The sequence below is a fragment of the Pocillopora damicornis genome, chromosome 14, assembly GCF_964200805.1.
Source record: "Pocillopora damicornis chromosome 14, jaPocDami1.2, whole genome shotgun sequence".
NCBI lineage: Eukaryota > Metazoa > Cnidaria > Anthozoa > Scleractinia > Pocilloporidae > Pocillopora > Pocillopora damicornis.
Genome location: NC_142683.1, coordinates 2627891 through 2643243, shown reverse-complemented (window position 1 = coordinate 2643243; position 15353 = coordinate 2627891). Strand labels below are relative to the sequence as shown.

The 15353-nt window shown below is 39.8% G+C and overlaps 2 protein-coding genes across 11 annotated transcripts in view; one reads left to right on the top strand and one right to left on the bottom strand.

Moving 5' to 3' along the window:
- LOC113667157 (protein sidekick-1) overlaps positions 1-12522 on the top strand; it is a 20513-nt gene extending 7991 nt beyond the window's left edge. Inside the window, exons 11-24 of the mRNA XM_089193908.1 lie at positions 68-367; positions 496-801; positions 2605-2886; positions 4283-4588; positions 5179-5478; positions 5979-6284; positions 6816-7282; positions 7831-7925; positions 8240-8396; positions 9012-9078; positions 9639-9772; positions 10279-10416; positions 10972-11143; positions 11793-12522. Of these exons, the coding sequence (XP_089050034.1) occupies positions 68-367; positions 496-801; positions 2605-2886; positions 4283-4588; positions 5179-5478; positions 5979-6284; positions 6816-7282; positions 7831-7925; positions 8240-8396; positions 9012-9078; positions 9639-9772; positions 10279-10416; positions 10972-11143; positions 11793-11989 (3227 nt within the window). The 3' untranslated portion in view covers positions 11990-12522. The remainder of the gene's footprint in view (positions 1-67; positions 368-495; positions 802-2604; positions 2887-4282; positions 4589-5178; positions 5479-5978; positions 6285-6815; positions 7283-7830; positions 7926-8239; positions 8397-9011; positions 9079-9638; positions 9773-10278; positions 10417-10971; positions 11144-11792) is intronic.
- The window catches only part of LOC113667215 (uncharacterized), a 24162-nt gene continuing 20858 nt past the window's right edge, over positions 12050-15353 (bottom strand). For all 10 annotated transcript variants that reach the window (XR_016182947.1, XM_089193909.1, XM_027183017.2 and 7 more), the window contains 4 exons: positions 14862-14941; positions 14276-14352; positions 13576-13721; positions 12050-12938 (listed from right to left, as the gene is read on the bottom strand). Coding sequence is in view for 9 of the 10 variants with exons in the window: in XM_089193909.1 (XP_089050035.1) it covers positions 13606-13721; positions 14276-14352; positions 14862-14941 (273 nt within the window). In the remaining variant the exon portion in view is untranslated. The remainder of the gene's footprint in view (positions 12939-13575; positions 13722-14275; positions 14353-14861; positions 14942-15353) is intronic.

The window sequence follows — 15353 nt, the reverse complement described above, 5'->3', positions numbered from 1 at the left end:
TGAGAAATTGTCCTACCCATCTGCCTTTTCTTCTTTTAGTTATAGTAATTGTTTACGTCTTTGTCAGTTGATACAAAACAGGCCATTCTTGCACCGGAAAACGTGACAGTCAATGTAACGAGCGCCACCTCCTGTCACGTTCAGTGGCTCTCAGTGTCGTACAATCACACCTTACAAAGTCCATACAATTATACACTGGAGTGGGAATCTACAAAATACGGAAAGGCGAATGTAACGGTAGGAGCAACATCTTACAACCTCCAAGGCCTCTTGCCATTTACAACTTATGGTATACGTGTGGCTGCTGTAGATGGGGTTCATAATGGGACGTTCAGTAATACAGTTTGGTTCCAGACTCCAGAGGCGGGTAGGAAACTGTCATCATTTTATCCGTTCATTGAAAGCTGCTCATCAATTTTACCGAGGTTTTTAGAATAAAATGTGTATTCCAGCATTTGGTTCCTAACTTTTGATCATGGACATTTCTGCTTTTAGTTCCAAGTCAATCGCCGCAAAATGTCACTGCTTCCAGTGTCAGTTCCAACTCGTTTCAACTTAATTGGGTTCCAGTCCCTCAAGAATTTGCCAATGGCAGGATTCAAGGTTACCGAGTGAGAATCTGGGAATTAAGTCAGTGGATAGCAGCTATGAGACCGAATAAAACAACAGTTGACAACTCGACAACCAGCGCTCTGATTGGTGGACTGGAAGCTTACACGAATTATGTAGTGCAGATATCGGCCTTTACGGCGGCAGGAGAAGGGAATATCAGCCACATAAATGTATCTACTCAAGAGGGAGGTAATTAAATCGCTTACTGACTTTTTAACCGATAAATTCAAAGATAATCTTCCAGGCAAAAAAGTGTTCAGCCAGTTGGAATGATAATTTCAAAAATCTAGCTATTGAAGGCATAAGTCATGGAGGTCTGACCAGTGTCTTAGAACAATTTACTGAGGTGTAAGTCGCTGAATTTCGACAGTTTCTGCCAACATTTATTAAGGGGAAAGTAGTTGATGTTCTGCAAAAACTATCATTTGGGAAAGACAAGTTTATAAGCAGCCCATTCGCACATTCTCGTTTTAACCTCTCTAGCGTGGTTTGCTCTGATCCAGAAAAATACGAAATATATCGCCGACGTTTACAAGCTTCAAATAAAATTAGTTTTCTCCCCTCATATGGATAGTCGACGGGAAACACAATACAATTATTTTAACATTTCCCGTCCTAAGGAGCAGCGATGGCGTGGTGGTGAGGGGGCTAGCCTCCCACCGCCGTGGCTTGGGTTCGATTCCCGAATCTGGTATCACATGTAGGTTAAATTTTTTGTTGGTTCTTGGACCTTCTTGTCGTTACTCCGAGGTTTTTATCCGTGTTCTCTCTCCACAAAAACGAAAGAAAGTAAAGCCACTCTATAAGAATGTTTCTATGCAAGTTAAATTTTCAGTCATGTTGCAGAGATTCGGCTAACTCGCAGTTTTTTAATATGATAAATCATAATTGGCCAATAACGTTTAGTTAAAGAGTATAAATTCCCGAAGAAGCTTTCTCAGATGGCGCCTCTGAGCACAATGCCCTTACCTTTACTTAAAAAAGTTGAAAACTTTTATACCAGAGCCTAACTCTACTCAGTTTAAGAATAGCCTTGGTTATTTACGGGGCAGCATCCTTATTTGAACTAGCCGAGTGTCATCGTAATGTAATTAGCCTTTGTGAGTGATCGTATTCTCCTGTTCCAACTGAATTCAGTTTCAAACTTTCTTAAGTCACGTTGTGGTTTTTCCAACATGGTGTTAAGCCCCTATAGTGATATTTTTGGCTAGTGTGATTAAAGTCGCTGCTACCACATAACCTTTACAACAATTATCAAAACATCCTTGCTTAGTGAGGCCAACCTCTTCCTTTGATACTTTTTCGGTTTGCTTAGTTAAGCTTACAGCCATATCAGGTCAGACACAACAAAAAAACCATTTCTTGGTCTTATCATATTTTGACGCCATCTGATATCTCTTACTAAACAGACGCAAGACAACACGGAATCTTTGTTAGGTATTCATGCATGGCGCACGTGATTTTATAATTTAGCCAATCGCGTCCACAGACCTTGAACCTGGCAATGGAAGTTCACGTAGACACCTCCAAGTTATCCTTCCTTTTTCAGTTAGGTCTTTGAGCTTTCTTTACCGCAAATGAATTTGTTCCTTGATTGTTTCCGAATTTAAGAAGCTTCGAAGTCTTTAATGAAAGCCAAATGTTGCAGTTGATTTGATAAGTTTATTACATATTTAATTACGGAAGAATTTTCTACTTCTGGTACGCTTAACATGTCGTTTCGCCTAAATTACAAAATTTCATTAGTCCACTTCTACACAATTTTACCATATTAGGGCATCAAACCGTGCAAAATATACCACGGTATTACACTGAAGAACAAGGCGAAAAGTACGGACGGAAAGTGGAGCAACAAAATCGTCTTCGAATTTTGATACTTTTTAGTATTTCGCCGAAATAACATCCAAACTTAACTGTCGATGAATATTTTATTGTAAACACAAAATAGTAGCGTAGTAGAGTAGAGTATAACTCTTTGCTGTTTATTTACAGTTCCAACCAGACCTCCGCAGCAAGTTCAAGGAATCAAGCAAAGCTCAACCAGCTTACTGATCACGTGGATTACCGTCCCATCAGGCCACGCGCACGGAGTGATCATAGGTTACAACGTTTACGTCAACAATGGCAGTGTACGCGTTCTCTCCACATCTGTTAATAACGCTGTGCTGACTGGTCTCAACAAATACACTCAGTACACGGTTCAAGTATCGGCAAACACATCTGCAGGAGAGGGTCCAAGAAGTTCTCCAATCAGTGTATGGACTGACGAAGACAGTGAGTAGAAAAAGGAAGAGTTTTCCTTAATATTTTAATTTCCGTAGGTTACATTTTCTCTTATTTGACCACGAGTGAACATTAAAAGACGACAATGTCCAGAAACCAACAAATTTTTGTCGGTATACGTAAAACTTTGACATTGTCCGTGTTTCGAGAATCCGCGTGCACATTTGATGAAACATTTCGGACGATAAGATTCCCTGTCGGAGTCTTTAAATCCTATAAGAAGCAAATGATATATGTACTTTTTAATGGCGGCAATAGAAAGTATATGGTTTTCGTTCATACTTCTCGTTATGATATGGCGAGTACCCCTATTGGACGCACAAAATTACGTTACCAAAAAAATTCACTTATAACATAGAAATACAAAAATGGTCAAACCTGGATTGCAAATGACAAGATTGAAAATTCAGGTGAAATTTGTTCAAGATTAGGAAACGTGACGAAACTCAAGGATTGATGTGGGCATTCTGTCATGACAGGTGTCACAAAGTTTTTCCATTCACAGAGTTAGGTAAAAACTTACTTAGTTCTGCCGAAGTATCGTTAAAATTAAAACTAATTCAGTCATGTATTCCGATTAAAAAGTAATAATCAATTATTGCTTTAACGTCAAACACTGGATCAATAAATTTTTCAGTTGCTTAATATGTGAATAGAAAAACTGAGCTCTTTAAGCTACTGTATCAAGGTCGCAGATTTTAATACATCGATGATGGAGGTAGAAGTTACCTTGAAGTGGCTTGTTACAATTTACTTGGAGAATAAGTCCTACTACCGCTAAATATAGCTCGATGATAAGGAAAATACGAAAAAGGCAGATGCGTTAACAACATTATAACTAGAACGACTCTCACCATGAATGTAACGTTGCCAATGAAACGATGTACCCCGCGAAACACACTTCACATTTCGTTCTAAACTGAATCGTCCTCCGTCGACTCGCTATTTATAACTACTGTCAAGAGGGGGGCACTTGACCGACGATGGGGAAGATGGAAAGGAAGGTAAGAGATGTTACCTCTCTTTTTTTCTTCCTTTTTATCTTCCCCATCGTTGTGGTAGTACAGTCTCTTACGACCCCGCGACTGCGTACTTCAAATAAGACGCAAATATAGGCGAGTCCGGGAATCAGGTAGATTCTAATTTTTGTCACTGTTGAAAGGCAATCAGTATTGATAAGCTTATTAAAATGTAATAACTAAAATTCAAAGCTATTCCGAGGTGAAAAATTGAGATCCACCTTAATCATTTTAACAAAGTTAAGCTGTTGTTATGAAGATCGCTATATATTTTTCCACAGTAGTCGAGGAAGTATTGCGTTATTTGGATTCGTGAAGTTATGTTTCTAATAATATGACTACCAACGGGTCTGCCAATATTCTTGCAGCGCCGTGTGATCCTCCCAAAAATATGGTGGCCAATAACATCACCAGTACAAGTGTCACTGTCCAATGGAGTTACCATGGAAACTGCCCTAAACCGGGCTTCATTCAAGGATACCGACTGACATACCAGATGCATGGGATAGTACCCAGTCCATCTGCGTCCTTGAGAGTTTCTGGAGAAAACAAAACGAAAGCAGTTTTGAACGGTTTGAGGCCTTACTCAACCTATAGAATTCAACTTCAGGTCTACACTGCTTCTGGCCGTGAGGGGAAGCCAAGTACTGCCTTAGTCAAAACGAAGGAAGGAGGTGAGAATGTAGACATTGGTGGTCACGAGATGTCAATCAAGGTTGTCTTAAGTGTCATTATTACCCATGCGAAACTCCCACAAAACACTTTTCCTGGTAGTTCCCTTGTCACCTAATTTTACAACCGTTATGGCACTTTGCTTGTATTTGTTGGAAACTTTACGACACGTTAATTATTCTTAACTCAGCTTGATTGACATTTATAAGTGATTTCGTTTGTTTATACATAACCAAACTATATGTAAGCGGCACGTGTTTTATTGCCTCATATATGGAACTGTTCCACGTACTTACAAAGGGACGTTGATGGTGTGTTTTCTTCGAATAAGTTGTGAGTGGGAGTTAACCGAAACGTTGTAGTAAAATCGTTAAATCAAGTGAATAAACTGTGAGTTCATAAGGAAGCGTGGAACAGCTCTTTCACGTTTTCAACAGTTTTGACTTCAAGTTCTCGCCAGTTCCTCAGGTATCTAACTTTATTAATTGTGTTTACTTTGATAAAAAAAATCGAAAAAGACGGCACTTAATCGAAGAGCTTGGACCCCTTAAATTAGTCATACAGTTTTTCAACTATGATGTTTTCATTTTAGTTCCCAGTCGAGCTCCGTCTGGACTTGAAGCTTATATGGTGTGGGAAACAGATATCTTCCTTCGCTGGTCCTCAGTCCCCCAGGGATACGAAAACGGCATTATCCGAGGGTTCAAAATTTTCTTAAACTTAAAAAACGGAGGGAAAACTCATGTCTTTGTTATCAGGGAAGAAGGAAAGAGACTGGAGGCTTTATCCAACCTCAAGCCATTTTCAGAGTATGAAGTGTCCATATTGGCATATACTTTATCGGGAGATGGCGTGACATCGTCAAGTATCACAGTAACGACAGACGAGAGTGGTAAGCTTTATTTGTGATTGTCAGAGATGGCGTGTCAACCGTAGCTTTACCTTAAGCATTATCAAGAGCCATTCGTTACAGAAGTCATGGAATATAAACCTTAGAAAATGAGTTCCTTGTCTCAAAAAAAATAAACAGTTAGTTGATAACAAATAAGAAATTTATTATTAATTATCGTTTCTTAATCATGAATTGATGTTATTTAATTATTAATTAATTATTCTAATCATCTTCGGTCTGTAACATACAAAGTGTACCTCAGTGTTGGTTAGGTGTCCTGTTCTATGAAAAATGTTAGGCATTCCATGAGTCGTCCGCGATAGATCCCCCTAAGATTTCCGAAAACTTGAATGATCTGACTACAAGTTGAGAAATATTTCCATTCAGACTCTCGCCGAATTCTCCTTCCTTTTTCTCGAAGAAGATATGATTTTATCGGACGAGGTCTGCTCGATAGCATTGATGTCGGGGAAGGAATATAAAAAAAGTTTTCTTTTTAGTTCCTAGTGCCCCACCGTCAAATGTGACTGTCCAGGAGAAAACTAGTACGAGCAGTCTGTCGATCCAGTGGATGGATGTCCCGGGTAATGAAACAAACGGTCATCTGATTGGATATACGGTGACATATCGGGCCGTGAAGGTTGGCGGGAAGGAAGTTGTCGACGATGTAGTAAAGAAGAAGTCAGTCGGAACTGGAACCCATTCGATAACTTTGAACGATCTGCAGAGTTTTACGACTTATGAAATCAGAGTTGCAGGAATCACACGGCGCGGCGAAGGAGTCTTCAGTCAACCAATTGAGGGAGGTTTGTGCAAAGAATGCGTTTACATCGTTTCAACCCACCGTTATAACTATGTCAAAGGGGAACAAGTTCTCATCATATGCTGATTTGTTTTGCTCTTCTTAGTTTGAGAAAAACGTGATGATCAGTCATTCACTTTCACTCGAGTAACCCCGTCAATAACGCGCTATCGTTAGGATGGATATCAAATTGCAAATTTTCGGGTACCCAACGCACGTTTCACGCGAGACGCATCCTACGTCTCGCATCATTCGCACACTCATCGTGTATTTCTCCACTCGCGCCGCAAAGCATCAGTATGTATTTCCATCACTCCGTGAAGGTTTCGCCAACAACTTCACCTGTAAACGCGTTTCTTACGTGCTTTTTGTCCGCGGCTTCTGTATATTTCACATATTTAAACACAAATTTGCAATGAGCAGAATTACTGGTATTTCGAATGCGTGCCGAGTAACCTTGGAACTAGTGATCACTATCGGTGATTGGTCAGGCAACAAAACTATTTCTTAAAATTTGTTTACCTCTTCCTTTAAGAAACCTGTCATTGTGGAAAGCGACTCACAACAAACTACTGGTTCTACCCTCCTTACGTCATCCGCCCCTCAACCAATCACACGGGCGGAATCTTTATGGCTATTCTCGACGAAATGGTTCTCCACTGCTGCGGTGATTGTCGAAATGGCCACGGTACTTCCTTCATAGATTATACCTTAGATGGGAATAACAATCCCTCACAGAAAAACACCGAGGAAGACATGAGGATATCTATCGACTCTAACACAGATTTGAGTCTACCAGTGTATGGTTTTTCTGACCAGCGGAGGTACATGAAACGCTTCCGGTTTGTGCCTATCGTGGAGTCCCCTGGGGCAGTATTTATTGTGGCAAGGAAGGAGTTTGGGTCTGAATCACCCATAGAGCGCCTGGTGTATGGCTTTGGACCGTTATTACTATTTAATGTGATGACAATTTGTTTGACCGGATTGTTGATGTGGATTCTGGTGAGTTCTTTTTGGCAACTTGTCGATGGTGTTATTGATGAAAAAATTCAGAACGATGCGCGTAAACCTTTTACCCTCTCACATAAATAGTCGTACTCTCCCCACTTTTTCCTTAAGATATCCTATGGTACTGACCAAGAAAATTTGTTAGACAATCAGGAGCTTCAACAATCTGAGATCATTTCCTTTATTCTCGTGAGTTTTGTATTTGATTTCGGCGTGAGACTGTAAGAAGAAATTGGAGGCCAATCAGTCTTAGGGGTTTAAGGTTTAAACAAAACTAAAAAAAAGGATGATAATGGTGGGCAAGGCTAGGAATGTCGCCAGGAAAGACATAATGATGGCCCCTAGTCATGGCTGTCTCATTGCAGCCAGATATCAGAATCGGTACCGATATAATTACCATCATTTTAATTACGCCACTTTCTGATATCATCTTTGCTGTCATCATTTGTAAAATTAAAATCATTACCATGATTGTTTGTCTTTTTGATACCATTTTTATCATTATTAGTTATTGATTCATTTTTTGTGCTCAATTTCAATAGGAGAGTATTGGAACTGACTCAATCTTTCCTCGCTCATTTCTGAATGGTTTCCCAGAGGGCATTTGGTGGTCATTTGTTACCATGAGTACAGTCGGGTAAGACCATTCGTTACCAAGGACGCAAATAAATGCCGATTGTCAACTCCATGGAAACTTTGAAAGGAAGCAATTAATTTTTGTTAAATGCACTGACAGAAGATTTTTGCTGAAATATTTGACCTCAAAAAGCAACGAGAATTCATTGATTAGTAAAAAGCTGAAAAATTTTTGCTACGTTAGTTACGGAAAGGATTTGTGTTTGTTAACCTTTTTCGAGTTCTTTCCACCTTCGTGTCGCGTTGTGTGATATATGTTGTAAAAATCAGACTCCTTTGCACTCATTACGTGTCGAACTCCTCTTCTTGACACAGCTACGGTGACCGGATTCCTTTGACATACAGTGGCCGATTGTTGACCATCATTTGGATGTTATCAGGAACAGTTTTATTTACGTTGCTGGTCAGTTATATCAGCAGTGGACTGACTATAGCTTCGTTAGACAGCAACATCAAACTTTATGGATGTAAGGTGAGCGCACGGTTTTACGACTTGTTTTTACGCCTACCACTATAAAACAGTTGACGTGATGAGCCGTAGTTTCGTCTGTCTTCAGAAGGACACAAGGGTAGTTCATTTTGACAGCAATTCATGACGTCAAGAGAAAATGAATACCGGGCTAAAAGACGCAGAATCTAACACTAAAACCAATCGGGATTTGGTCACTTGTTCTTTGCTGTGCGGTTACTTGCTTTTACTCTGAGTTCTCGTTGGCTCCTTGTGGTATTTTGTTTGTTCTGATTGGCTGTTGTGATATTTTTGAACTTGGTTTTTCTATACAGCCAAAATGCACTCTATCCCCAAACAATAAATCTAGAGCTAATTAAGATAACTTCCTTCGTTAGAAATCTCAGACGCATCTAAAAATTAACTAATCTTGTTTCACAAAGTTCGTTTAGTCATTTTCCACCCAAACTTTCAAGAAACAAAATGAGATACACAAACCATTATACAAAACTGGATGTATGGGGTTTAGAAATAGCCTTCGAGTATGTCCCCTATGATACACAAACTTTTGAGCTTAGTTACTTCTAAGTGTTCATCTTTCTTAAAATTTTCCTTTAACAATTTATTTTAACATTTTAGGTCGCTGCCCTACAGAACACCCCAGAATCTCGTTTGGGAATTAGACGAAATGCCCAAATCAACCAAGGTAAGATGAGATCCGTGTACAATAATAGCTTGGGTTGCTGCAAGACGCTTTCCTGCTTTCTGCAGTTTGAAAAAAGCTTTGCTGATCTTAAATCGGACTAAGTATGAAGTCAGGGCTGGAATCGACTCTGGAATGTTCTGTGTAGTAAGCGTTAGTAGCATACGTGAGCATTATGGTACTCAGACAATCAAAGAAGAGTTTTGTACCACGTGGTACAAATGAAGCAATCATATAGCCAGCTTGGCCTCCAAGATGGTGGTTTGATGTAACGCAACCTCGTCTTCACGCCTAAGTCATGCCATCTTATAGTTCAATCCGGCCATACGATTGGTTATCATGTGGTACAAAATACTCTGGTTGGCTGTGTACCGTAGTGCCCCTGTATACAACTAGTGTGGTATAAAGATAAGGGCGCCAAGAAGCGGACTGCACAATCTTGAATTTAGGGAGTACCACGTGGTAAAATTTAACGGAAATTATCTGAAAGAGGTCCCTGACACATCCCTCGAAGTTTTTTTCTCCTCTGAATTTTTTTATGTATCAGAATCTTCTCTTCATAGGACGTAATTACACTCGCCTTGAGGACATCAGGGATGATCTACTGAGTGGGGAGGTGAAAGGTGCTTTAATTGACGCTTATGTTGCAGCAGAAAGAAGAGACTTGTTTGACGACCCCGCTTTGCACATTGACCAGGTAAACGGCGAGAATATGTTACTTATAAAAAGTTTACCATGACTAAGAAACCGCACTAACAAATCTCACGTTTTGCAGCGTACACAAAAGAAATCGAAGCGGGTAAGGCTATAGGAAAAAGCAAATGGCGAGAACACATCTGACACTTAACCCTTTGACTCCCAAGATCTAGTTGTTAATTCTCCCCTATGGCTGCTACACATTTTCCTGTAAATTAGTTGCAAGAGTTTTGTGTTCAATCAGGATGACGACTTCTACCTGATAGGTTTGAATATTCTTATCACCTGTTTTGCTGGTAAAATGTTTGGAAATTATAGGGAGAAGTTACATGTTCATCCCGTCTGGGAGTTGAAGGGTTAAGCGACTTGACCTACATTCACACGAAGGGTTTTAAGGAAAGCAATAGTACACAAAAGGGGAAGCACCGAGATACACGTGAAGGACCGCGCTTCTAAATGCCCAAGTAAACAAGTGTTCTCCATCGACACCTGCTTTTGCTTCCGCAGTTAATTTACTACCGTTCGTCGTTTGGTATAGTAGTAGCTGGAAACTCCACAAGACTACAGCATTGTTTTTTGAACTACCTCGTTCAGAAGCGATCTTTGATGACACACCTTGTCAAGAACTATACTAAAATACTACCGGTAGGTAGAAATTCTTTTGTACTATTATCCGGGTGAGGATGATCACTGTAAAAATTTATTATTCTTGAACAAGCACAAAGCATAATTTCCCGGTGAGGCCTAAAGGAGACCTACGAATTCGAAGCCACTCAGTTTTTTCTCGTTTCTGCTTGCACGTTGAAATCAGTTCTAGAGAGTAGCTCGATCTTTCGAAATTGTCTTCGAATGTGTTTTTGAATGTAGTTTGGTATTATTAACTGAGTTAATAATGTAAATTGGCCACCGTTAAGAGTTTCAAAGCTGACATTTTGAGCTGACGTTTGAGCTCTGACGAAGGGCTATCGCTCGAAACTTCAGCTTCTTAACCCTTAACGGTGTCCAATTTTCGTTATCAACTCAGTTGAGAATACCATATTGTACTCTCCCATCGACGCAGCACTGCAGTTCCCTTAGAAACTAACCCCCCTTTATTCATTTGTACTTGAAAGTGCCAAGTTCTCCAACGCATGACACCCTTAGACCTCCCAATTTTAAGAAGGCTTTCACAGTGATTTCTGTAACTTGTTTCCTATAAAGAGTACTACCTCCTCCATGGCTGAAGAGAAAAGCTCAGATCTTCTGAATACCTCGGAAGGAAAATTTAAAATAGCTTTGTTAGCCCTGGCACCTATCACAGCAGCCGCTATGTTTTTTGGGATGGCATATGATTGTGTCATGCGCAGAAGGACCAGGAAGGTGCATCCTAGCGGTTGGTACCTTTTCTCTTCGAAAACTTCTTTTATACTATTATCAATTATTATGGTTGAAGTTTCAGCCATAAAAAGCTCAAATCAAAGGTATTTTCAAGAGGATTTTGTTTCTGTGGTACGTTTTTTAGTAGGGAAAAGACCTATATTGACGAGCAAGATTGGAAATTTTATATAATAATAAAAATAATCGAAGGAAGAATTTCAAAACTGTGATTGAACTGAACAATCAAAGTGGAGAGCAAAAAAATGATCACAATAAGAATACTATTTCGAGCGTCTTTCAATCTCTGGATAAAACCCTGGTGGGTAACCATTTACTCGGAAGCTACGTAAGGCCTTTTTTTCCATGCAGAGGTTTCCTGCACACCAATATTCTCTCACATTGTTTGACCATACAGACCAACGGAAATGAATTTCGTACCAGTGGACGATCTCCAGTATCCACCAAACCGGTCTCATCTGCTCTTTTACAAGAATGAGGAGACCGGGTGAACACCCTCTGCAGGGAAATAGGGAGGGATGGGTAGGTGGGCGAAATTTTTTTTTCACTGCTCTAACACTTATCCTCATAGATGCGAGGGGTGAATGCAAATTGGATTAATTTATCCTTTACTCAGCTAAAAACTCAGCTTCCTTTTTCGTTTGCAGAGGGAAGCACAAAGAAACTCTTGTATAGAAACGAGCTCCGTAAAGAAATGAGCCTACTTGTCGAGGAATTTCGCGAGGCAATAGGTCAGCGGTGCACTGTTTTGGCACAGAAACATCGTGAAGAGAAAAGGCTGATGAGGGGACTGCTGATGAGAAGGAGGACCGGGAGGCCTGGGCCTAGAGACGGTTGTGATTAAAGAATAGAAGAGTTAGATGGAAGCATCTACAACAGATGATTATCCAGTGAGTATCTGAACAACTTAAAATTAAACATTTAATGGATCAGGAGATATTTCCACAATAAATTAGTAACGTTTGTCTCACGCATCGTTTCCTTCAAACGTTGAGGAACTGGTTAAACGTCGTCTCATAAAGCATTCTACTCCGCTGCGATTGGTTGGTCTTCAACAGCTGTGATTGATGCATTTTCGATGACGTACTCTCTCATGTCCAATCGCAGCTATTGAAAATAAACCAATCACAGCGGGGTACAGTGCTCCATGTGGTAAATGATAACCAGTCCACCTCAATGCTTGAGGAAAACAAGCAGAATCGAAACACATTGCGATCGATGTAAGTGACTACATCTTGAAAAAAACAACAATAATACTATTACATTTTCGGTTTTTTTTTAACATAACGAGTAACCACAGCCTTTTTTAGGAAATATTTTTCCCTTTTATCTGTGAAATCCATTTATGAATGAGAAGCAAATAAATGAAACATGAGGTTATTTTTGCCGTTCGCGTCTGGGCTAAACGTCAAACTAAATCTCACTAACATTATTAAGTGTCTATTGGATTTAACTTTACAATATCTTCACAATTAACTCTAAAACCACACGAGACTATCACAGTGTATTTCATTGTGAATAAATCAACCACTAAATTTAAAAGACGACTACAAATTTTGTAGCCACAATATATTAATTTCGTTTTCGCTCATTTTTTTCTATGTGGTTTAACCGTTTCATTTGTTTGTTTGTGTTTTGGATGGTGGAATATACGTAAGATCAGTGTTGTCACATAAATAAAAATACGTACAATACGTCGTTACAATCCATTAACTATTTATACCATTAACATCTTAAATATATATCCTACAATCGTCGAGCAGTGTGTGGTGATCAACACTGGTTCTCAGAACCTAAAGAATAAAATTTTCACATAAGTAAAATAAACCGAAGAATTCGGACGTCAATAATTTCTGTATACACTCGGTTGCAATAACTTTGACACTTTAAATGCACCAAGGATGACACAAAACGAGCTTCGGGAAGTGTTCGGGCATTTACATAATTAGTAATTTCCTTTTCTCGTTATTCATAGGAAATATTTTTCATGATAATCCTCTCCTTTCAGGAAAACTTGGATTAGCTTCAATCGTTCATTACGCTCAACTGATAATGGCTACTGTCTTCATGCCACTGAGCCCCATCCTTGTTTTTTTTTTTTTTTAAATTGAGCATGGACACTCGATTGCAAAAACGTTGACACCTAATAAGCTTGATTCACGAACGACAAGACCCAACACCTTTATGGGAAATGTTCGCACAGATACATAATCAGTGATTTACTTCTCTCATTATTCATGGAAAATCTTTTCTCATGATAAAACGTTTTCTTCCGGGAAAGTTTGGATAGCTCTTATCATTCATTACGTCCAACTTATGGTTATCATCTACATTTGACCCCTAAAACTGCTGAGTCTCATCGTTCATTATAAACGCTTGTTGCGTGTCAACGCTTTTTGCAATCGAGTGAATAAATTGAAGAATATCTACCTCAGTCCATGACGAGCGCTGATAGTGCTGCTAGCGTTCTTTATAGTCTAAGTCTGCGCTCGATATGGGTCCTTTTGAACGATATTCCTGTAGCTTATGGGATCTTTTTCTGTCTGCTTTCAAGGGGGAAGGCAATGGTGAAGGGTCTAAAAAACAAAACAAAACAAAACAAAAAAACACAAACAAACTGGTTAAATCACGCAGAGCGAAAAATCAAGGCCTTGGCTCTATTCATTTAACCTTTTAACTCCCATGAGTGACCAAGAGAGAATTTCTCCTTACAATATCAATAGAATATCAAGCCAACAAGTGATGAGAACAAAGAAAAATTTCAATTGCGGGATTATTAGTTGATCCAGTACCAAACGCTCCGAACTAACATTATATAAATTATATGGCAGATAGTAAGGAGAATTACTAATGAGATCTTGGGAGTTAAAGGGTTAAGGACCTGGAGGGAGGGGGTGGAGGTTTTTGGGAGAGTTGCGTGAGGGGAGGGGGTGGAGGGTTTTGGGTGAGTTGCGTGGGGGTTTTTGGGATAGTTGATAAAACTGAATCTTTAAATTTTCACAATTCATTTGAACGAGCGCGTTACACGTAATTGTAATCAAAGCCGATCGAAGTTTAACGCGTCCACTGTACTTCCCAACAATTAGACAGTTCAGTTATGGGAATAAAACGCTCCAACAGTTTAACTTACTTTCATAGACGGTGGAAATGGTGTTCTCTGACGATGGAGACCACTCAGGAATTGTGCTACTTTTACTTGTGGAAGGTCTACAAAAAAAATGTCAATAATGAATATCATAGCAATCATTCTTGACTAAGCGTTGGACATATGGCTTCTCTGCATCTTCTGCGTGTGTGGAGCATTGCACTCCAAAACAAAAATGCGAAAAAGATTGTTTGAAAGTGAACTTTGTTCTACGCACCAACAAACTCCCCCCTCCCACCTCTACTGGGTGTGCGACCCTGTGTACCCTTGCAATCTCTAGATCTAAACATCAATTCTCGGTAGTCTGACATCACTTTCTCATAATTTTGGTTGTTGTTAAATCAAACCAAAGTCCAATTTGATCATTTTCTTACTTCTCATCACCATTCTGCTTGAAAATGTATTGATAATGTAAGAAGTTCTTTATGGGTAACTCTTGGGACTCATAGGGGTCTAAGGATATCAGGGGCTTATTTAGTCGGCTTGCGACTTTCTATCAAAGTATATCGGCTGAATAGCGGGGCTTGTACGAAATTCAAAAGTACTCTTATTTTGAACACCCATTCCCTACCTGAGGTTGGTTGGGGGTGTGTCTGGAAACTGATGAAGTCGCCGCTGTTTTGCTTTTGGACTTGAAATGCGATCCAAACTCTGCAAAAGAGAAAAAAGAAGGGTTAAGTCGACATTGGAGCCAAGTGCCTCATTCAGACGCAGTTTATCACAGTATCTGTAGTATAAAGCGACCAGAAGGATTGCTACTTCCCCCAGATGGAATGACAGTCTATCTATAGCAAATTATCTCCCCACCCCTTCCCCCCTCCCCGTCGACTCCCCTGTAACCATTCGTACTACCGGGTGGGGTGGGGTGGAGTGGAGCATTGTTAGAGTAATGTGACTTGCCCAAGAACACAAAACAATGATGTGGAAAGGTCTTGAGGCCTCTCGACCCAGGCCCCAGCGCGCTAAACGTGGGGCCACCTCGTCTCCCTAAACTCTACGGAAAGGGAGGAATTAATGAAAGTGCCTTTAAAAAATAATTCACAAATGCGGTTACCGAGGCCTA